Source organism: Alosa alosa, chromosome 24 (assembly GCF_017589495.1).
Source record: "Alosa alosa isolate M-15738 ecotype Scorff River chromosome 24, AALO_Geno_1.1, whole genome shotgun sequence".
Classification (NCBI taxonomy): domain Eukaryota; kingdom Metazoa; phylum Chordata; class Actinopteri; order Clupeiformes; family Clupeidae; genus Alosa; species Alosa alosa.
The window spans coordinates 15,424,493-15,447,622 of record NC_063212.1 but is presented as its reverse complement, the minus strand read 5'-3'; the positions used below and the strand labels follow the sequence as shown (position 1 = coordinate 15,447,622).

The 23,130-nt window shown below is 39.4% G+C and overlaps 2 protein-coding genes across 4 annotated transcripts in view; one reads left to right on the top strand and one right to left on the bottom strand.

Moving 5' to 3' along the window:
• LOC125289084 (basement membrane-specific heparan sulfate proteoglycan core protein-like) overlaps window positions 1-23,130 on the top strand; it is a 947,802-nt gene that overhangs the window by 212,817 nt on the left and 711,855 nt on the right. The gene's annotated exons all lie outside the window — the stretch shown is intronic.
• LOC125289216 (solute carrier family 12 member 3-like) overlaps window positions 1,191-23,130 on the bottom strand; it is a 43,255-nt gene continuing 21,315 nt past the window's right edge. For 2 of the 3 annotated variants that reach the window (XM_048235943.1, XM_048235944.1), the window contains exons 6-27: window positions 22,761-22,900; window positions 22,543-22,653; window positions 22,097-22,208; window positions 21,648-21,772; window positions 18,329-18,413; window positions 18,002-18,162; window positions 17,309-17,416; window positions 16,921-17,044; window positions 16,719-16,820; window positions 16,074-16,229; window positions 5,482-5,581; window positions 5,009-5,120; window positions 4,676-4,807; window positions 4,276-4,382; window positions 3,951-4,033; window positions 3,465-3,536; window positions 3,263-3,376; window positions 3,040-3,151; window positions 2,816-2,902; window positions 2,538-2,664; window positions 2,329-2,396; window positions 1,191-1,806 (exon numbers count right to left, since the gene is read on the bottom strand). In XM_048235943.1, coding sequence (XP_048091900.1) covers window positions 1,668-1,806; window positions 2,329-2,396; window positions 2,538-2,664; window positions 2,816-2,902; window positions 3,040-3,151; window positions 3,263-3,376; window positions 3,465-3,536; window positions 3,951-4,033; window positions 4,276-4,382; window positions 4,676-4,807; window positions 5,009-5,120; window positions 5,482-5,581; window positions 16,074-16,229; window positions 16,719-16,820; window positions 16,921-17,044; window positions 17,309-17,416; window positions 18,002-18,162; window positions 18,329-18,413; window positions 21,648-21,772; window positions 22,097-22,208; window positions 22,543-22,653; window positions 22,761-22,900 — 2,477 coding nt within the window. In that variant the 3' untranslated portion in view covers window positions 1,191-1,667. The remainder of the gene's footprint in view (window positions 1,807-2,328; window positions 2,397-2,537; window positions 2,665-2,815; window positions 2,903-3,039; window positions 3,152-3,262; window positions 3,377-3,464; window positions 3,537-3,950; window positions 4,034-4,275; window positions 4,383-4,675; window positions 4,808-5,008; window positions 5,121-5,481; window positions 5,582-16,073; window positions 16,230-16,718; window positions 16,821-16,920; window positions 17,045-17,308; window positions 17,417-18,001; window positions 18,163-18,328; window positions 18,414-21,647; window positions 21,773-22,096; window positions 22,209-22,542; window positions 22,654-22,760; window positions 22,901-23,130) is intronic. The other variant, XM_048235945.1, reaches the window with a different exon arrangement.

The following is a 23,130-nucleotide window of genomic DNA, read 5'->3' as shown; positions in this document are numbered from 1 at the left end:
ACAGTATACACTATTTGTTTGTATTATATGTTGCACTGTATACAAGTGATACATGTCCTGTTATAGTAGAAATGTTTATTACCAAATCCACATATTTTTGCAGTTGACATACAAGATTAATAGGTTAGATTAGTGTAGGCTAAAAAATATCAGTCAATAAAAGCAACACAGTACCAGTTCAAACCAGTTTTTTTAATATCTGTTGATTTTGTCTGTGACAGACAGTACCTATGTGCAAATATTAAACAAATCAGAAGTAATGTATCACCATATGGAGCAAAATCATTCCATGGATTACAGCCAACAGTAAAATATGTAAAGAATGACCATATCAGATTCAGGTGGAAGTGCACTTGTACATAGATAAATATCACACTGACCCCTACTGTGGTCTACTAAATACTACACAGTATGCATATTTTTCTACTTGTAAATACAAAATAAAACTGACAGAGCAGTTTAAAAATCAAGACAAACCCTGAGAAATCATTATTGTCCATCACAATGAATTATCACAATGATGACTTAATTTTGTAAGACATAAAGTGACAACGTGACATATTTTTTTATATCATCTGTAAGACAAAGTGATGGTGTCAAACATCATTTGATGATGTTTGAAAGCAAATTTCTACAAAGTAATTAATTCATTAATTAAAAATATATAATGCAAAATAAGTGATATAAGCATAAATCCCTGCTTAAAGTGACTGACCTAAATCAACAATGGTCCAGCCAATTGGTGCTAATAGTTTAGAAAAATTAGTGAAATGGAGATCTCCTGAGTGCACTGAATGTGTATAGTATAGTAATAAAAGACACCTGCGTCTCAAAGGTCCAGTCACTGGTCAATCAGTATTCCTGGCTATAATTCCACCATGAAGACAAACACTCTAAACAACTCAAAGAAAAGGTTATTAAAAAGCATAAGGGGATGGATACCAAAAAAATATCAAGTCTCTGAACCTCCCCTGGAGTTCAGTGAAATCCATCATTAAGGAATGTAAGGATTATAGCAAATGTGCAGGCCGTCACCACAAACTCTTATCAAATCTCCACTTAAGTTCTCCCAAAGACATGTTGCTTATGTATTTTACTTTCCATCTAGCTAAAAGCCACCTCCATCATATGCTACAATGTTGCTATGTTCTGAATGACTGTATTTTACAGCTCGGATGCAACATGACATTTAAACTTCACAACGAGTTTGGCGAATTAATATACAAATGTCATACGGCCAAAAAAATATATCTACTTCATAGGTGTTAAATAACATAATGTTAATGGTCATTCTAAATTACGTAGGACAATGGGAAATTCAACCAAGCAGTGGAATAATTTATGTTACCAGTCTGCTTATTTTATATTATGAACTCTCTTCTGCTTCTATTCTTTACCTGCTCCATTCCATAAGAAATTCATACAATCAGGCAAGAGGGCAACTGCATGCAGTATTACATTGTTGTGCTTTTCAACTGGGATAATAACTGGGATGAAATAAATACTTTATCATAAATATTGTCTACATGTTTAATTTTGTAGCACCTTTAGTTCCATAAATAATTTGGCTTATCTTTGGCGATCTGAGATCTAATTACAATTCTTATCTATCAGTTCTAGCAGGCAGTGAGGTCCAAAGAGATGCAAACGTGTGTATGTGGTGGTTTTCACTGGCAGTCGAAGGTGAGCACATTCTGCTGGTTGCCTCGTATGAGCACAACTGGGCAGTGAAGGCCGCAGGTCAGAGCATCCAGCCAGGCCATATAAAGAGAGCTGGGACAGTCACTCTGAGGAACAGGCATACTCCTGAAGCACACACACACACACACACACACACACACACACACACACACACACACACACACACACACACACACACATAGACACAAACAAAAAAATCACTTTACATCTTACAACTTCATATCACATAACTTGACATGACACCCCCTCACACGCACACACCTTCCAAACAACTCACATTTGACTTGTCATACTAGAACAGTAATTCTATCTTTACATGGATGACGTTTTGGTCGACATAGTTATGACTTCCAAAACACTACACTTACTCTCCTTCAACTGTTTCTCAGGTGTGACGAGAAAGCAATAAAACAATGACAAAAAGTCATATCACACTCATCAATCCCTTCACATGTATAGTTACACTGTTTTTTGTATATATCAGAGTACATTACGCAAGATAGCTACCTACAATGCCACTCCTCTAAGGTGTGTTTCTTAGGTTGGAGAGTGTTGTCCCTGTCCTTATCTCTGGTGACCCAGTTGTACTGATAAACAGACTGTTAGAGTGCTGTGATCCATACTCACACAATGACCAAAGCAGCCTGTCTGGAATTCCTACAGATGATCTCATTCAGATGCACCTTCCTCTCAGACTGAGAGAGAGAGAGAGAGAGAGAGAGTTTCTTTAGTTGAAGGTGAATTTGAATCAACAACACAGACAGACAGACAGACACACACACACACACACACACACACACACACACACACACACACACACACACACACACACACACCTTCATCCTCAGTGATTCCAGTACTTCGTCAGACACCCGCCAGGGACTCTCTGGCTGAACAATGTCATTCCCATGCTCTCCACTTTTGAGCCTGAAGGGGGCGATGGATTTCTCAAATCTCTCCAGACTGCAAGGGAACCCAGAGAGTTTTATCTTTCCATTTTTCTGTTCATCTTATTTTCATTATAACAAGTCATACACAGTTTCTACAGATAAACAACGCCTAACCCCTCCAGCCAAAATGTACAGTACTGGAATGTTATTGAAACCAGACAAACTTTTTGGCCATGGGTTGATGTTCGCTGTCTGTTATGACGATGACATCATCGACATCCAGGCGAAAACGTTGAAGCAAAATCACCATCCTATTACAGATGGAGATAAATGATGATTAAAAAGTTTGTTATGTTTTCGGAGTTTTCTCTATTTCAATGAAGTCACAGTACAAAAAAGGAAGAGGCTGGCTGGCTAGAGAATCATACAATTTCCTGCTCAAACTCACTCTTTGCGATCTTCCTCAATGGTCTGTTGTTGCCCAACTAAAAAGACGCGGACCTTACTGTGCCGCCAACGCTTTCTTCTGGTCAACAGGTACGGAATTAACAGAGTCAGACCTGGAAAGACAGACAGACAGAAAAACCGACAGAGACATACTTGTAAGGAGGCTTCAGTTCACAGAAAATAAAAATCTAAATGTTTGTATCCACACGTTCATCCATAGTCACCTCCATCATCAGATATCCAGTACACGTCTATGGTCTTCTTTCCTTGTTTGGTCTGGAAGACTGTAGAGATTTCACAGCTGGGAATGTGATGGTCTGGCTGGCAATTGCCAAGATCTGGGCACAGACAAGATCAGGTAATGGTCAGCAGTGATGGTGTTAATCCGTTATTGTATTGGCTTGTACTGTATATGCTCAGACGTACCTGAGTTATCCCCTGTGGAGTCATTGTTGGATTGTTGCTCAGGAGATTTATCTTGTTTAAAGGCAGCATTATCTGAAGGACACAGAACATATCTCTGATATGTAATGATCAGTGATTACATTTAGTAGCGATTAAAGCGATCATGTTGATAGCAACACAAGTTATTTACAATCTGTTTTGGATTTTTGCTATGGGAATTTTGTGTTGGATACTGTAATTACAGTGTTTCAGTCATAGGTTATTGATGTAAGAGTGAATGCTCATTTATCCACTATCACGCCATGAATTCCTGCACCCCAACATCAAGTATTCCATGACCTGACATTGAGAATGGTGTTCCTTTATTAATTCAAAAAAAATATTTCAAGGGATGAAACCTGGGCACGAAATAACTCAACCTTGATCTGTCATTACAAACATACTGTACATTTGCATGAAATAATAATTTTAAAAATCACTTAATTAACAAACTGGAGCAATCCTCACCTGCACAGAACATGTCATTGGTCATGTCAAGGCCGTCCAGCATTCTAAGAATGCATATACCATAGTTTGCGTCAAATGTATCACTAGACCAATCAAGGGTACAAAGTTAATATTATACGAGAGAGATAAAAAAAGAATACAGTGTTGATCAGGGTATAGATTATATATAAAGGGTGTTTTAGGATATTCATGTTTAGACTTGTAATGCGTAATTACTTGACATACATATCGAATGCAAAATCAAACACAAATTACACACGCACACACACATACACACGAGTGAGATGTGAAACAAAGGCAATCTACTGGAACTATCTGTACTCACTGGATGGTATTCACATAGTCCTCCATGCTGTAGGGGGAACACCCTCTCCAGTTTGTCTTAAATCCCATTACCAGAAGGTTGGGCTTCAATTTCCCCAGACCTGTAGACTTTGGCGAAAAAGTAATATGGACAAAATTGTGTTATAGACGTTACAATATAGTTCCAAGCATTTATCATCATGTGTTTTTAATTTCAATCAAAACAACGAGACCTCAGCTTCTGGTCTTTATTACAGATGCAGAACCCAACATCTTTTCACAGCAATAAACACAAATACACCCAACCATGGTTGATTCCATGGATATTTTTATGTATTTACTAATTTAAAACTATAAATTATCCAGAAGTAAGGGCAAGAATAGAGTTGCGGTCCGGCACCAAAACAGCTTTTTTTATTAACCTGCATAAGTGTCTTTGTTCCTTCTCTCAGACTGTCTCCATTCAGCACAGTGTAGAAGGAACGGACCTTTCGGAGGTTAAGCCACTTTACAATATTATCAGTACTGCGCTGAGTAAGTGCTGTCTTATCCTCCTTGGAGACAGACAAGAAGACAAGGACAGAGAGAAGGAGGGAAACAGAGAGAGAGAGAGAGAAAGAGAACACACGTTTTAATGAAATCATATAGTGGAGGTCTAAATGTAACAGAGGGGCTAAAGGTATGCCAATATCATTGTTGATAGTTCTTCTCATAAGTGCGATAACCACTGCTATAAGGGTAGATTTTGAGAGTACCATAAGGATGTCTGCACAGATCATCAGACTGATATTCTTAGTGAAGGAGCCCACAAAGTCCACCAATGCTGGACGAACAACTGGCGGCCCTGTCAGAACCAAACACTGGGGCCTAAGAGAAGAAACGGGATAACCAAAAGTTACTTGTGTGTCGGAGGGAGAGAGCAGTCACCCCATCCGGCCTTAAACGCAGGTCTTTGAGGCACGTAACCTACAGTACAGCTTGACCGCAAAGTCAAAGAACCAGGTTCATTAGTATGGCAGTCAGAGCGCATAATCAACCATAGTGACGGGAGTTTGTCACACAGCTAGTTCAATATGTTTACCATTGCTGTTGTCTTTTTGTCCATGTCAATCATCAATATTTAGCAAGATGTAGATGGCAGTGATACACTGATGTTGAAGGATGCAGTTAGGATTTGTGGCATTAAGCTTTAGTGAAGACTTCTACTAATTGCTTTTGCAAAGCTCACCTGTAGTTCTTGACATGGTCTTCCACCGCTGACAGAGAGACTGAGTAGGACAAAGCCATGTTGTAGGTGCTAGCCTGCACAGAGGAGCCCCAATTCACCTCTGCAGAAATAAACAAGGAACATCTGGAAAATGTTACTATATTACACTCACACATTTTGTTTAATCATCATTTCTACTTTCAAAAGTAGTCAAATGAAATCAAATTATTCAGAAAATCTCCCCTGGATGTATAATACTGAAAAGTCCACAAACATATAGTTGCTTATACAACCCCATAACAGAAAAAGTTGGGATGTTGAATAAAAACAGAATGTAACAATCTGCAAATCTAGTTGCAAAAAGGACACAGACAATATATCAAATAGACAGGGCAAAACCCAGAACGATCTGATTAAGGTCACTACCAAACTTTTCTCAATTGATTCTATAGTACTTTTTCGCATAGAATCCATTTCCGCTTGGGACATTTTTATATCATGCATAGTTAATGAGATAATTTGCATATTTTAATACATTAGTGAATATAAATGCATAATAAAGAAATGTATTGATAATATGGCTGCGAGTAGATAAGTTAATTACTTTATGGCCAAATAGTATTCAAATTGTATCAAATATAACAAATGATCATAAAAAAGTATGTTTTTAGATGGGATATTGCAGTTACATTATGCAAATTAGATTTGTTTTTATCCGTTTTTGTTCATGTGCCACTTCACCTTTACAAGAACATCATGGCAAAGCAATTATGAATGTTTTTACTTAATTAGTGCAAATAAACACTCTTTGCATTATTTTGTGAGAGCTAATTTGCATATGGGCATCATTTTGTTGACTAATTTGCATGCAAGAATGGGTCTGTGAAGAAATATTCGTATTGTTACAAATATTGTTTTCATGCTGTGTTGTAACTGATCTTCCCCTCCAGTTGTCCATTTAATTTAGTAATAGTAAAAGACTTATAGAAATAGTATACAGTAATAGTAAATATCCATTTTTTTTATATCACACATAGTTAATGAGCTATTTTGCATATTTTGACTAATTAGCAGAAATAAAGGGTTTCGATTGTCCCACTTATGTTTGGGTGACATTTTATGATTAGTTAAAGAATATTCTATCTCTTTCAGGTGTAAAGTTATCTGCAGTGTAAATTCTGTCATGTCAAGTCATGTTTATATTAGTAAATTAAATTTACATAAATAATGCATATATAACAAAAATGCCAATGCAGACTCATAGTAAGCACATAGCAAGCACTTGCAACCCATTTTTTCAGTGATCAAATGTTCAATGTACACTCGAGTTTTTCGCCATGCGTCTCTTTTATTGAACAATGTGCTCAGGGGTGAAGCAATTAACGACCTACAGTGTGGCCTGGAGCAAGATCTAAATCGCTATCGTACACTATCTAAAAAGAGGCGCATATGGAGCACAGCCGAAGACGCACTGTCACGAGATGTAAGCAGCAACTCATCTGGAGGATAAATGTCCTTTAAATGTCATTTTGATTTTTTGTTCAGTCTTTCGAATATTATTGGGGTAAGTGTTGCTTTTTTCAGGCTATGTTTTCGATGGTAACCCATTGTCAGTCAATAGTGAAGTAATTAACTGTGTATAACTATTTTGTCTTTGACTATGACACCACGGTGAAGTTAGTTTCACTTTGCCAATGAGTTCAAATAATAGACGAATGCAGAAGCGTGTAGGCTATACTCTGCTAGGTTTTAGTAAAGTATGGTTTAGTGGAATACCTGTTCCATATGGTTTCGCATGCAAGCAGATTCCTTCAATTGCGCCGCTGACTATCAAAATACCAATGCGCTGTTTGAAGTTGCGCTGCTGCAGACTTTGGTTGCTACTATTCACAACTACCACCATCATTATCATCTAGTTTCCAAGGTGTGCGCACAGGTAGATAGATAGATAGATAGATAGATAGATAGATAGATAGATACTTTAGTCATCCCGAGGGAAATTTTAATAATTTAAACAGTTTAGTTAGCTGGCTAGCTAGCTAGCAGTTGGCTGAGTTTGTGTAATTTCCTGAAGTGGAAAGAGATTTTGTTCAGGCCTTAATAGATATCCTTTGTTTGAAAATAAATCGTTTCTATTCTTTCCTCTTAATTCCATGTGTTGCAACTCTCGCTGGTAACTTTATTAACTTATCCAGCAAACTATTACAAATTCACGACTGTAACAAAACACTGCAACTCTTGCTTTTCCTCGAACTAGTCCATCTTCCTGTTTCCGCTTTGTCGCTTTGTCTGAAAAAAATGGTGGTCGCTACCTCGCTACCTGGCTAAAATCCTGGCGCGCCAGCAAGATCTACGTCATTTTGACGTCACGGTGTCGCGCTACCGGTCGGGTGCGTCGAGTATGTAGAACGCCTTAGGTGCCTTGCTCAAGGGCACTTCAGTCGTTCCTACTGGTCAGGGTTTTAACCGGCAACCCTCCGGTTACAAGTCCGAAGTGCTAACCAGTAGGCCACAGCTGCCCCCCACCATCACTGGACTGGGCAAACCAGTGACCATGCGTTTTAGATCGCCAAAATATAGCCCAATATTTCAATTTTTCCATTTCTTCTCTGTCCAGTGTAGTCTCTGAGCGGCTGTAAAGGACAGGTAGCAGCTTCGATGGTAGAACACATCCACAACAAACACATCAAATGATTGTCCACTCAAAAGAAGACTTAGGGCCCTATCTTCGATCGGAAACACAAGTAGCTTATCAAATGCAAACACAAGTAGCTTTGTGGGTGGATCTCGGGCACTGTTGCTATTATACCGCCAGGATAAATTACTCTTGTGCCCGACGCAAATCTAAAATGGGTTGGCATTACTCATAGGTGTGGTTTGGGCGTCACAAACCAATCAGAACGTCTTCTCACATTCCCTTTAAAAGCAGGCGCGCTTGTCCCATGTTGGATTGCTATAATGGCTGATTTGCAAGGTGCACGCCAGGAGTGGTTCACAGCCGTTCTTGTCAGGGCCGTAAAAGACAGAGAAGTGGCATTGTATGGGGATGGGAGACATCTGTCACAGCCTAATGGGTCAGGCGTAGCTTACTCCTACATTCCTCCTCACTGAGGGAGAGATAGGTCTGTCTGGGCCGGCAGACCCTGTCCCTCTCGCGTCTAATTCTCTGTCCCAAGACGTACTCCATCTCACTCTGCAGTAGAAGAATTATGAGCAATCATAACCAAATTGTGCACACGCTACATTATTGCCAAGCAAAACCATACCAAAATACCACCAGGGAACGTTTGTGCCGGAACACGCCTCCTCTTTTTTCTGAACCGCCCCCGGGAGCGCAAGTTCATCCCTTAATTTACCGATGTGAATCTGTGGAGGGAAAAGTCTGCTGTATTCAGCTCAAATGCAAAATAGGAATGAAACAAGCACCAGTGTACAAAGTCACTGCACTAAAAATATGACCAAAAACCGACATGTAAACCGTTGCCTCCTACTATGCAAACGTTACGTTAGCTGGACATACCAGTCTTGATTTGATAGCTAGCAAATTATGCTGATGGCAATACTGGTTAAAAGGTACATTTCGTAGAAATTAATGTTGATTACCATCTCACATTGAATAGTAAAATGTTTTCTTTTTTTTATTTGAATATTACTGTATACTACTTCTATATACTATTTATTATGACCGCCGCGCAGCGAAGCGGCGGTCATATAGGTTTAGTCAGATTTTTTTTTTTTTTTTTTCGCGATGCCCAAATTTCCGTCAATGATTCCCGGACACTGAAAGACCGGGGTACCTAAACTTGGTGGGCATGTAACCCCACATGGATAGCATGGAACCATCGTTTTTCGTTTTGATCTGTAGCCCCCCCGCTGGACTGGACCCCCCGAAAGGAGGGTAGGGCAGACACAGTTTTCTGTGAATATCTCGAAAACCGTAGGGTTTTGTATGTTGATCTCAAGGGGCCATGTCAACCCATTCCATAACCACTCATTTCATGTATAGCGCCACCTAGTTAAACACAAAAAAGTAAAAATGAGGTGTTGTAATTGAAGGTATCTGTGACCTAACATATTCAAAACTGCACGAAATTGGAATTGTAGGATCATTATGACACCCTCTGTATGCACGCCAAGTTTTGTGGAATTCCGTTCATGGGGGGCCACACAATGAATTAATTTATGTTACTATACACCAACTGGCCTGTAGGTGGCCGGAGACAGTTTTCTGTGAATATTTCGAGAACCGTAGGGCCTAGGAGGTCCACCTTTTATGTATGTTGGTCTTAAGGGGCATGTCAACCCATCCCATTACCAATTATTTCATGTATAAAGCCACCTAGTTAAAAATTAAAAGCAAAAAATTAGGTGTTTTTATCACAATATCTCTGGCTGACAAGGTCAAAACTGCACGAAATTAAAAGTGTAGGATCATTATGACACCCTCCGAATGCATGCCAAGTTTTGTGTACTTTTTGTTCATGGGGGCCTTACAATAAAATAATTTATGTGTACATTTAGTGACGACACCAACAAGGATTCGGGACACTGAAAGACCGGGGTACACAAAACTTGGTGGGCATGTACCCCCACATGGATAGCATGGAACCGTCATTCTTCGTTTTGATCTGTAGCCCCAGCTGGACTGGACCCCCGAAGGAGGGTAGGGCAGAGACAGTTCTCTGTGAATATCTTGAGAACTGTAGGGCCTAGGATGACCAATTTTTTTCATTATGTTTTGCCTCCAGGGTCGTGTTAACCCATTCCATGTGCACACATGTGCATAACAGATACACACGCACACACATACATTTACAGTAATCATACGTATGACACATACTCACACAGTAGACATATGTACGCATGCATGCACATGCACAAAACACACATACGCAGGCAAACACACAAGGACGCACATACACACACACACACACACCACACACACATAAATTTGTACACGCACACATGCACACAATTCAAGAATTTTTCCCCATCATCTACTCCCTGAATTTTTGGTCATTGATACCGGGACACCGAACCACCGGGTACATGAAATTTGGTGGGTATGTAGCCCCACTAGACTTTTACGGAAAAATTTCATTTCGCCCCGAGGGACCACCCCCAGCTGGGCCCCGAACCGCAAAAAAAAAAAAAAAACAGTTTTTCCTAAATAACTACCTGAACCGTGGCACTGAGGATGAAGAATCTTTATGGTATGTTGGTCTCAAGGGCCCACATCAACCTGGCTCATAATCACTCATTTGTGATTTGCACCCCCACCCCCCGGTAAAAAATGAAAATGCAATATTATTCTGCTTTAATCGCCCCTATCTTCAGTTGAGATGTTCAGAACTGCACCAAATTTTATGTGTATGATTGACCTGGCATTCTCTGGGGTATGCCAAGTTTCAGTAGAATTCATCCATGGGGGTCTAAAAAATTAGGTTATGTGTACATTTAGTGACTGTACACTCATTGGCCTGTAAATGGCGGTGCACACATATACACATGCACACACACAGGCACCCACATACTATCGGTATTAGAACGGCCGATACATAATTACAAATTCAGTAGGATTAAAAAGAAAGCCAAAATAAATATTCATCATCATCATCATGGCTGCATTTTCAGTATTGGCGATAAGTAGTTGTTTGTCCACTAGATGGCGCATCGTTGCAGTGAGACGTAATTTTGTTGGAAGTTAAAAGTGGGATGGAAAAAACAATGGACGCTTCCTACAAGGACTGTAATTTACCGCAGCTTACATCTAATAAGGATAGGGCGATGTTCACATGAAGTGTAATTCCCATTTCTTCTTGAAGCGAAATAAATCTGAGGATGTTTATCGGACATGCTTGGTTTTTACTGCAGGTACGTTAATCTTGTAATATCAATAAGGACCTAGGTAATGTTACCGTTAGCGTTGGTTGAGTGATGGAGGGATTTAATTCATTGCATTTGTAGAAAACTATAAATGCGGTTATACCAAGCAAATTGATAGCAGCACTGTTTGTATCTTTCGACTGTCATTTATTGCATGTGCTACAAAATCATTCTGTGCAATGGAAGATTTACCAACGTTACACCGGTCTGATACAGTTTTGCCTATACATGCGTGAGACTGAGACGCCTGTTTATTTTGTTTTAAGTGCGTGCAGGGTGTGAGAGGGGAATCGGTGTGCTTTGATTACAGCTTGGTAGTTGTAGTCTGTGCTGCTTTAGCAACACACCTTAAGCTACTGTGTAGTGGGTCCCATTTAGAAGTGGCTACTTCATTCGCGCTTTCCTTGACTCATGGAGCTGCGTGAATGTTATTACAACTTTTCGCCACGATATGACAGTTTAAGTCCGCTTGATACTGTAAGGCGTAAACCATTGGTTTCCGTGGAGATTTTATTTGTGTAAGCCAGCATAGCCTATTGACAATTTATGTTGTAAATAGGCCTACCTTATAATCCTACCTGTAGCTTAGGGAAGCTAACAGCTTTCTATTAGGATCTAGTTTGTTAGTTACCGTTTTGTCATAACTCCCTGATGCATTTTTGCATTTAGAATTGCCAGAGCGTAAATAGCTCAATCGGAAAATTAAACAATATCGGGTGCCTATGGACTAGGCTGGGTGAACCCAGCCTGATCTGCCCGCTATTTATTTTTTGATTTCTTAAAAGATTGTGCTTGGTCTGATGAAAGCCAGACTAGCCATGGACCTCAGTTACACAATGCAAGGGAACATGAATCAGCCTATATTTGCACTAAAATGTTGAATATGACAAATTTGACTATTTCATGAAAAATATATCTTAATTTTGAATTTGATACTAGCAACATGTCTGAAAAAAAAGTTGGGACGGGGGTAACAAAATGCTGGAGAAGTTGTGTAATGATAAATAAAATAGTTTCACAACTAATTAGGGTAACTGGCAACACGATTGGGAATGAAAAAGAGCATCACAGAGAGGCAGGTCTCTTACAAGTAAAGATGCAGGGGTATTCCTCACTCTGTGTAAACCTGTATGCACAAATGATGAAACAATGCAATTTTAATGCTTCTTAACATGAAATTGTGAAGTATTTGGGGAGTTCATCATCTACAGGACAAAATATTATTAAAACATTCAGAGAGTTCATTCGGACAACAAGGAGGTGGTCTTCCCCAGCCGCACTCCCATGGACAATTGCATTACCCTATACCACCTTAGTGTCTATTTATTGCAAATGTACATTATGTATTCTTATACATAGCCAAATTCTACTGCCCTTTTCATTCTATTCTTAGTGTTCTGTTTTTATTCTTTTATTAGGGCCCGAGTACCGAAGGGCGCAAGGCCCTATTGTTTTTGTAAGGATTATTATTATTATTATTATTATTAGGGCCCGAGCACCGATGGTGCGCAAGGCCGTCCCGCATATAGGTATCACCGAGAGGTGAAAGCCCTATTGTTTTTGGAAGGATTATTATTATTATTAGGGCTCGAGCACCGAAGGGCGCAAGGCCCTATTGTTTTTGTAAGGATTATTATTATTATTATTATTATTTATTATTATTATTATTATTATTTTAACTTTGTCTCAGAGCGTTTTCCTTTTTTGAGGTGTTTAACATGGGTGGAAAGTCTTGAAATTTGGCACACACATCAGGTGTCACGCAAAGGTACAAGAGCTTGTTAGGTACAAGAGCTTGGCCCCGGGCGTGGCCCAGGGACTCAGTAGTGCCCCCTTAGGTGATTGATGCAGTGGTTGGCACATACTTTCAGCTAGACACATCAAATTTGGCAGGTGTGTGTATCTCCCCAAGATGAACAACTTTCGTATGTACAATGCATTAGCCACGCCCAACAGGAAGTGAGGTATTTGGGATTTTGTGCGGACTAAAATGTGATGAATTGTGGTGCTAAAAGAGGTGCTTCCCAACAGTGAAAACACATGAAATTTGGCACACACGTCAAAAGGTACCGTGAATACACAGGGGAAAAGCCTTGGCACTGGGCTTGGCCCAGGAACTCCATAGCGCCCCCTTATGCCACTGTGACTTGTGGTTGGCATATAGTTTTAGATACACACACCAAATTTGGTGGGTGTGTGTAACTCCCAAACTTTTGTATTAACATGCCATTAGCCACGCCCACAGGAAGTGAGGTAATTGGGATTTTGTGTGTTGGACATGACCAATTTTAACATACTCCTCCTAGACGGTTGATCCGATTCATGTGAAAGTTGGCATACATGATGCCAATATGCTTCTGATTCTAAATTGTGAAGCTTTTTTTGATATGTTGTAATTTGACGAAATGGCAAAACTATGAATTTTAATACCCTTCCACATAAACAATAAATGTGTCTTAATTCACCATGCATGGCTTGACATGTTTTAAATTTCACAGGTCATTGAATACCATGTTAATGATGATATTCACATGCCCATAATGCATGTTTGGCATAGCGCCACCAACTGGCAACAGAAAGAATGACAATTACACTGATGTCCCATGATCAATTTTAACATACTGCTCCTAGACGGTTTGTCAGATTCATGTGAAATTTGGCAAACATTATGTCAAGATGTTGCTGATGTTAAATTGTGAAGGGATTTTTTATATGTTGTAATATATTATGGTTTTAATATCTCACCACATAAACAGGAAATGTGTCATAAAGTCACAGTGCATTGAATGAATGGTCTGAAACTTCTCAGGTTAATAGATATTATGATTATGATGATATCCAGACACCCAATGGGCCTGCCTGGCATAGCGCCACCACCTGGCCAACCAGGAAATGTGCCAGAAATGGACAATGCCCTAACTGATTAATCTGAAACTTTATAAAATATTGGATATTATTGTGATGATATTCACATGTGTAATTCACATGCCTAGCATAGCGCCACCATCTGGCCAAGCAGGAAATGTGCCAGAAATGTTCTATGTTTTGAATGAATGGTCTGAAACTTCTCAGGTTAATCTGAAATTTTGTGTGCCAGAAAAAAAAATCCAAAAAAAAAATAGCACACGCATCAAATATGTACATTTCACAAACGGACCTCATCGGGGCTTTGTTGGACCACGAAATGTCATGGGTTGCGGCCCGCAGGTGCTCGGGCCCGCCATCGCCGCTTGCGGCTATATTTCATTTTATGTTTTTTATTTTTTATTCTTATATGTGTGAGTGTTGTACTTTGAGAGCAAAGATTAACCGGAGTCAAATTCCTTGTTTGTTTACGCAAACCTGGCCAATAAAGCTGTTTAAATGTTGTACATTTTTTTACAAACAAGGGAGAGAGCTGAAAAACAAATTGGATGGCTGTGGTCTTTTGGACCTCAGAAGGCACTGCATCAACACCAGACCTGTCATTGTATGGGCTTAGGAAAACCTCTGATAACCATTGTCTATGTGCATAATTTGATACTCAATTCAAAAACTGCAGCCAAAATTGTAACAGCCAAAATTGTATTGAGAATACTGATACTGATTTCTGATACAGAAAATACCGCCGTCTTATCTGGGCCTGGGCTTGTTTAAAATGGACTGAGGTAACATGGAAAAGGGCCCTAAATAGTATTTCTCCATATAGGAGGAGTTCAGGTGCTAAAATGTCCGGTCTGCAGTCCAGATTTTTCAAATTAGGTGCATAATGGATAAAAACATGACTAAGAATACCCAATACTGCTGAGCAACTGAAATCCTGTATTGGGGATTAGTGGGACAGCATTTAATTATCAAAACTCTAGCAAATGGTCAGCTAGAGTTCCTGAACATTTAACCCTCCTGTTCGTTTTATGTTTACTAGTTTGTGTTTCTGGTTAAAAATGGCCGCTGCATTATAACTTGTTATAAATCCATAGTAACACACATATTATCATCTAATGTTGTGATAGACCTTTGTATCAACTTGTGTTCTATTGGATAGTACCAGTTTTGTACTTCCTATTGCTATTTATGGCCTGCAGGCCTCACTGACCTGAGCTCATGCAAGTCAGAAAGGGGAATATTCTATTGGGGAAAGGTTCCATTTGTGTTTGTGTGTGTGTTTTAATGTACAGAAGCACATACAGTCCATCTGATCAATAAGTATGTGCCTGGACTTTAGGTTAAATAATAGTTAAATAACTCTCAAATTGTTATAAAAATAATCAAAGTTTGTTTTGTGTGTTCAGACGCCCTGTGTTAACAAAGTCAAGAAGCCTCAAGGTAGTCAGAATAAGTTAACAATATTTTTTAGAGAGAAGAATTGTCAATCGGTCACATTTGACGAACAGAGTTGAAGCACAGTGGTAAACATGCTCCCGTAAAAATTAAGATGCTCCCGTAAAAATTAAGATGTATTTTCCATGAAATTGTCCAAATTTCAATTTTCAACATTTGATATGTTGTCTATGTCCTTTTTGCTGCTAAATATGGGTTTACGAGATATATTATCACATTCTGTTTTTATTTGCATTTTACACAACGTCCCAACTTTTTTCTCTTTTGGGGTATATCTCTTATGCTTGGTGAAACCACCTTGGTCAAGCAACACATCATGCTTACATGGGTATTCAATTAACAAAATAATGAACATATTGAAAACATGACCACAACATCTATACAAACAAATCTTTTCAACTTCTAACCTGGCTTCTTGTAGATGACGTAGCCAAAGAGGAAGAGGAGGATGCAGAAGGTGATGAGGGCTGCCTCCCAGGTCAGCATGAACATAACCACGACAGAGACGACGGCTCCAAACAATGCTACCCAGCGGTTGTAGTAACGAAAGGAAGGCCTCCAGCCTATAGGGGGCAGCATAGAATCATGCAGCACATTTTTAAAAGAAACGTTTAATAATGTTTTGTAATTTGTAATTATCCAGCATGGAAATCACAACATACATACTAGAGATACTGTCCAAAATGTAATTAATTCATTCTTTATTTTTATAAATTTGTGTTTTTGTAGAAGTATTGGTACATAAAAGTAGTTATAGCAGATGTTCCCAGATAAGAAAGTAATGTCAGGAATAGAAGAATACAGTCTTTAAATATTTGACTATCCTTCTGCAAAGTGTGCAATTGAGATTGACATATATGATTCAAAGAATATGATATATGATATGGTATAATATGACATAATATGAATCATATTATACTTCTATGAATCATATATGTCAATCTGAATTGCATATGACCATATTTGCTGGGGAGAGATTTCAGTTGAACTGTAATGTATTTCTGTGACTTGGGGGGTTTCCTATGGAACTCTTGTATCTTGAATAAACTCACCTGGCGAGTTTGTGGTAGAGGCGTGGAAACAACTGAAGTTGATGAGCGCGTACGAGCAGAGGAAAAAGTTCGAAATGACAGGGGCAACAAGATCTAAGTCACCTGAGAGAAAGATGCATGAGAGTGAGAAAAAGAGAAACTGATAAATAAACTACACTTACATGAGGTGCTAAATATGATAAATTGTCAGGCTAAGACTCACCAATCAAAATGAATGCTAATGCAATAAAATAAACTAGAATATAACCACGGTAAGGCTCATCATTCTTCCCATAACCCTTTGCAAAAAAGCCAATATAGGGGTATATGTTGTCTCTGCAAAGACACTGTGACAAAGAGAGAAACAATATTTTGTAATAACAAATGCAATATACTAAATATTATGTCCACAGCTCTGTATGCATTTCTATTTCCATTAGTGTTGATGGAGTAATTTAAATGAATAAATTCAATAGTTTATCTCATTATCTGGAATAGTGAATAACCATACTCAGCAGCAAATTATTCACCAATATGCTACTATACACTAACTAACAAATGTATTTCATTGATAAACCTGATGAAGGTAGATAAGAGTTAGTGACACCCACCTGAAACACCTTCGGGGCAGAGACCAGGAATCCAAGAGCAGAGGATAGACTAGCAGCAAAGATCCCGGCAATGATGATGGGTTCGACGCCTGATACCATCGTTAGCGCCTAGGAGTCGAACAGACAGACTAAGATAGATTAGTGAAAGCCTAAAGCTGCACACACATAGTCAGTGATTTGTTGTCACCAGTTGCTTGTTTTTTTATGTTATGCAACATTTTTCCAATGGTAATTTCACCTGTTGCTTGTCACCTCAAAATTTTAAATAACATTTTTTATGTGATGTTTCTCCCATGGTTATTTCACCTGTATTCACTGAATTACACTAACTTTTCATAGTCTGTTGGCGTTGCTTCTCTCTTGTATGTCTGAATAAGTGACACATTTCTTCAGTTTAGTTAGACTAGACTTTGGGGTTTTGATGTTTGGCTGAACTTAAGAGTTCATACAAACCTTTAGATGTAGGTCCATCTACACTGACACTGTATTTTTATTCTTACATGTGTACATGTATGGCATGCATGCTGTATTTGTGTCCATGTTTCTTTGCTTAAATAGTAATTTGTGCATTGTTGCATTGTTGAAAACCATTTTTGAAAACCATTATAAACAAACTGTAGCAAAATAAAAACATTTCAAGGAACTAAACTCAATTTCTGTCGTGATATCTTTTTTTCCTGGTTTGGTGTTTACCCCAGTGTCAACTGCGAGGCCATATTCGCAGTCCCCTTCATGTGAGCAGCTTGTGAAGTTCCAGCCAAAGTTACAGGCCACACCCTCACACACATCTGAGCCGTTCCCCAAAGAGAAGCTGTCGTTTAGGTTGCCTGTGGCATGACGAATCATACACGAGCCTTGTAGAGAGACAGAGGGTGTGTGAGAGAGAGATATAGATAGATAGATAGATAAAGAAAGAGAGAAATCCTTTACATCTTTATGTGGACTCCAACTCTAAAGTTTGTGCTCCTAACAATCAAGAAAGTTTAGTTTACTCATGTATTCATCATGCTGCTGCCTTACCTACAGTTACAGAGATAATCAAATAGCTCATGGTGGTGCCGAGGATGGCCAGGAGCGTCCCTTTGGGTATAGCACTCTCTGGGTCCTGTGCAAACCAGTATTGGAAAGGGGGTGTTAGGACAGACCAGAGCAGGGAACTAGTAGTAAATAATTTACATCTAGTACCAGGGTTAGGTAGTAACGGATTACATGTAATCTGGATTACGTAATCAGATTACAAAAATCAAGTAACTATAATCAGCCCAGATTACAATAAAAAAAAATGTGTAATCAGATTACAGTTACATTGTTGGGGGTTACCTGATTACATTTTATCATGCAAACAATGCAACTTTTTTTATGATAGCCTAGCTTTCTTTTAGTTTGACAAGCTTCGGGCTTGTCGGTTCGATCCCCGACCAGTAGAAAAAATGTGGGCGGGGGAAGTGGTTGAGCACTGCTGAAGTGCAGTCAACATCCACAGCTGAAGTGCCCTTGAGTAAGGCACCTAACCCCTCACTGATCCCCGAGCGCCGCTGTAGCAGACAGCTCACTGCTCCGGGTTGGTGTGTGCTTCACCTCACTGTGTGCCCATTGTGTGCTTCATCTCACTGTGTGTTCACTGTGTGCTTCACTAATTCACGGATTGGGAGACCAAATTTTCCTCACAGGATCAAAAGAGTATTTACAATTGGGGCAGGTCTCTCGGCACACTGCCTGATCTTTTCCTCCTAATCTTAATGTAGCCTCTTGTTTTAGTGTTACCAATTACTTTAAGAAAGTCACCAGGTCCCCCTGGTTGAAAAACATCCCAAAGGAATAATTTTCTCACCCCCACAATTAAAATGGACATGGTGTCATTCAATCTAAGGCCATGTCCCTGGGTCAAAAAAATCCAGCGAAAGCTAAATTCATTGTCCAGGTGTGCCCTTATAAAGGTTAAGCTGAGTTGTGCATGTTTGGAGAATAGTGATCCATGATGACTAAGTGATCAATTTTGGGATGGGGGGAAAATTTCAGCCACCAAAACACCACCCCCAAAGTGGAGAATAGCTATAGAAATGTATTAGTTTTGGGTGTTTTTCAGACAATGGGACCTGGTGACCTCAAAGTAAATGGTAACACTAAAAAAACAAGGGGCTACATTAAGATTTTTGGAGGAAAAGATCAGTTAATTCACACAGGAATGCTTTACTCAGAGCAAAGAGATTTCTTAGATGTAATGAAATAATAAAGAGAAAAATAGAATCAGTGGTGGTGTTGGACATTCCTAACCGGGCTGTAGCCTACGACACGAGTTAAAAAAAAAATGCATGCAAACTAAACTCAATTTAATTCGCAATAATGTCACGTTTTTACATGACATAGGCCTATATGCAGTTGTTTGATTGCACGCATGTTTGCATTTTGCAAGGTCTATTTTCTTACGTCTGTCTGTCCCGCCTTCAACACTTTACATATTGCCTTCAGCACTGCTAGAATGAGCAACAAAAAACAAGCATCTTTAGCAGGTCACTGGCCAGAGTGTTTGAGTTGCGAGAGCCGCTGCAGAGATTTTTTACAGAAAAAAAGTCACCGTTAGCTGCACATTTTAGTGATGAGGACTGGGTGTCAAAACTCGCTTACCTGTGTGACATATTCGGGTTGCTTAATGACCTCAACCTGTCACTCCAGGGGAGAATGACGACTGTCTTTAAACTGGCAGATAAAGTCGCTGCATTTAAAGCCAAGCTTGATTTGTGGGGACGACGAGTGAACCGGGGTGTATTTGATATGTTCCAAACAGTGGTGGGGGTTTTGGGAGAGACTGAGGCAGGGCCCTTTCTCTTGCAGCTGGTGCGCAATCACCTTGTTGCGCTTTCAAATGAGTTTGAGCGTTACTTCCCATCCTCCAAAGATCCACGGCAAACCAATGAGTGGGTCCATAACCCATTTGTCAATATCCCCGAATAGTCCTAACTTGTCAGCGCAGGAGGAAGAGCAATTGATCGAAATTGCAAATGACGGTGGTCTTAAGAGTGTGTATGAGGAAACCTCTCTGGCGAGTTTTTGGATCAAAACCAAAGCAAAATATCCCGAGATAGCCGTAAAAGAGCTGAAAACGTTGCTACCATTTCCCACCACGTAGGCCTATCTATGCGAGGCCGGGTACCAGCAACAGGTCTTAATTGGGCTTTCCTTGCTGAAGAAAATACCATGAGTCAGAGGATTAAACACATCAGGTAAGTTGTATTCGTCCATAGACTGTACATTACATACTGTTAAGTGACATAGCAGGCAGCAAGATGCAACCGTTAACTAGCATAACAGCTCTTATCGTTTCATTACGTTGGTGACGTACATCGTTCGAGACGAGAGATGTAGTCCACTGAGTGGATTTGCACAAAACCAACATAACTTTTGAAGTCTATCGAACAACAGTACTTTCTTGACGTGAAAAATTATCTTTTAAATTCACACACATCATATGTGAAATTTGTGGCACAATTCAAACTGGACCAAAAAATAATTGTTATCTCTCCATTAACTCCCGTTCATAATTTTTTGAAAGATAGGTCCCATGGACCGGAAGTAGAAGGGGCGGGACTTCACCACTCTATTAAATTAAGATCCCAATAGAGCTGGTAAGTCCCACCCTTTCCGCTGGACCTCTAGATTGAAAAATCGTCAATGCAAGTGAATGTGAGAAAATAATTATTTTCTGGTCCCGTTTGATTTGTGCCATGAATGTGAACATATGTCGTCTGTGAATTTTTAATATAATTTTTCATGTTACGAGTTTGACAGTATATTATATGATTCTTCGGCTATCAGTTGTGGAAAAGACATAACGAGAAAGACTACATGTCGCTGTGACGTGAGCTAGCTCTAATCGCTAACATTAACTGAGATGCTAGTTTTTGTAACGGCAGGAATAAACACACATGGTAACAAAAATATTTGAAACATGTCTAGCTTCACTCAACACATTAACACTACGATACAGTGTGATTGTAAAGTTGTATGGTTCACTGTGTTCAAAGTCGATCTTAATAACTCTCTACATCTCGACCAACTGATGGTTGTTATGGGAAACTAGTGATCTGTTGTCTAGCGGAAAGTTGTAGTCCACAAAGTGCTCTCACACAAAGTTTAACCGCATCAAACTTCTACCCGCTCAATTGTAGCATTCTTTACACGAAAATTTATATTAAAAATTCACACAGACAACATATGTTCACATTCATGGCAAAATTCAAACGGGACCAGAAAATAATTATTTTCTCACATTCACTTGCATTAACGATTTTTCAATCTAGAGGTCCAGCGGAAAGGGCGGGACTTACCAGCTCATACGTACCTTTAAGTCACCAGAGATGTTGGCCCCAGCAAGGATGCCAATGGCAGAAGGAAAAAAGATGGCAAACTGGTTGAAGAAATCTCCATCTCCTTTTTCTGGCAGGAGGTTTTCCATGAAAATCTCCCCTGGAACAGGTAAACATAAAAGGTTTTCTAAGAAAATCTACCCTACAGGTAAACATGATAGGTGAACTGACCCTTAACCCCAAAACTTCATGCACAAGCAGGGAATGACAACACTTTATATATTACATTGTTTATGGAAATACAGAGAAATTCTATGTTTAGCTCCCTAAACCCCCTAACCACTCAAAATACTCTCAAATAATATACTCGCTGTTCTCGATGTAACTATAAAATGTTAAAATAATAATACATATGAAAATAGGGCAGAGTTAACATAAATTCAAATCTGTATAAATAATTCCCATGCATTTGGTGGTCACATACTGTGATAGCCAAAGATGCCTCGGGCTTGTTTCTCAGGCGTAGGGGGGAGAAATGTGCCCACCAAGTAGTTGGCAAAGGTCACCATGAGCACCAGGAAGAAAATTATCTGAGACTGAGAGAGAGAGAGAGCAAGATAGAGAGAGAGAGAGAGAGTTTTGGTCCCCCCATAAAAAACAACAAATACTTTTAGAATGTAAATCAACTTTATCATCCATGTAATTCTGAAGGCATAATAGAAATCCATCATTCACAGTATTATTGGTGCATGTTCTCTTTGTCTTTATCTGTCTAGGTCTCTGATTGGATTTATTTAAATTCCTAACAAATGACAATAAGGGTACAGTACTACAGTAGAGCACTCAAAAGAACCGCAGTGCATGCAATTCTAGTACGTTTTTTTTATCATACAACTTTTTCAAAAACAAAAGCAACTTCAAAAGCTTTACCTTAGATTCCCACTCCATTCCAGCCATTGAAATGAGGAGAAGCACGGTGACTGTGATCAATCCAATAATCCGCACATCATTCATATCGTCCACTATAATGGCATCATGTTCCTATGCAAAACACAAGTTCAAAAAACTACACCTCATAACCAATCAAAAGTCTTTTTTTAATTTACTGTTTTCTGTCACTTCTTAGTAAAGCCACAAGTGTCCCTCACTTTGAGAAGTTTCTGGACGGTCTCAGCAAACCCAACCGTGTTCAACGAACAGGCTATGGCATTGGCGAAGGAGAACACCATCCCGATGGGTCCCCCTACTTCTGGGCCCAGTGTTCGGGAGATCATGAAGTAAGTGCCCCCTAGAGGAAGAAGAGAATGCACTCATTTGTCAACTCTCCTATTCACTTGAAGTTGAAACACACAGCACATTAATTGTACGTGTGTGTTTGTGTGTGTGTGTGTGTATGTATGTGTGAGTGAGTGAGTGAGTGAGTGAGAGACAGAGAGAGAGAAAGAGAGAGAGAGAGAGAGAGAGAGGAGAAAGACCAGTACATCACAGTCTGACAGTAACAAAAGTGCTTAATATTTT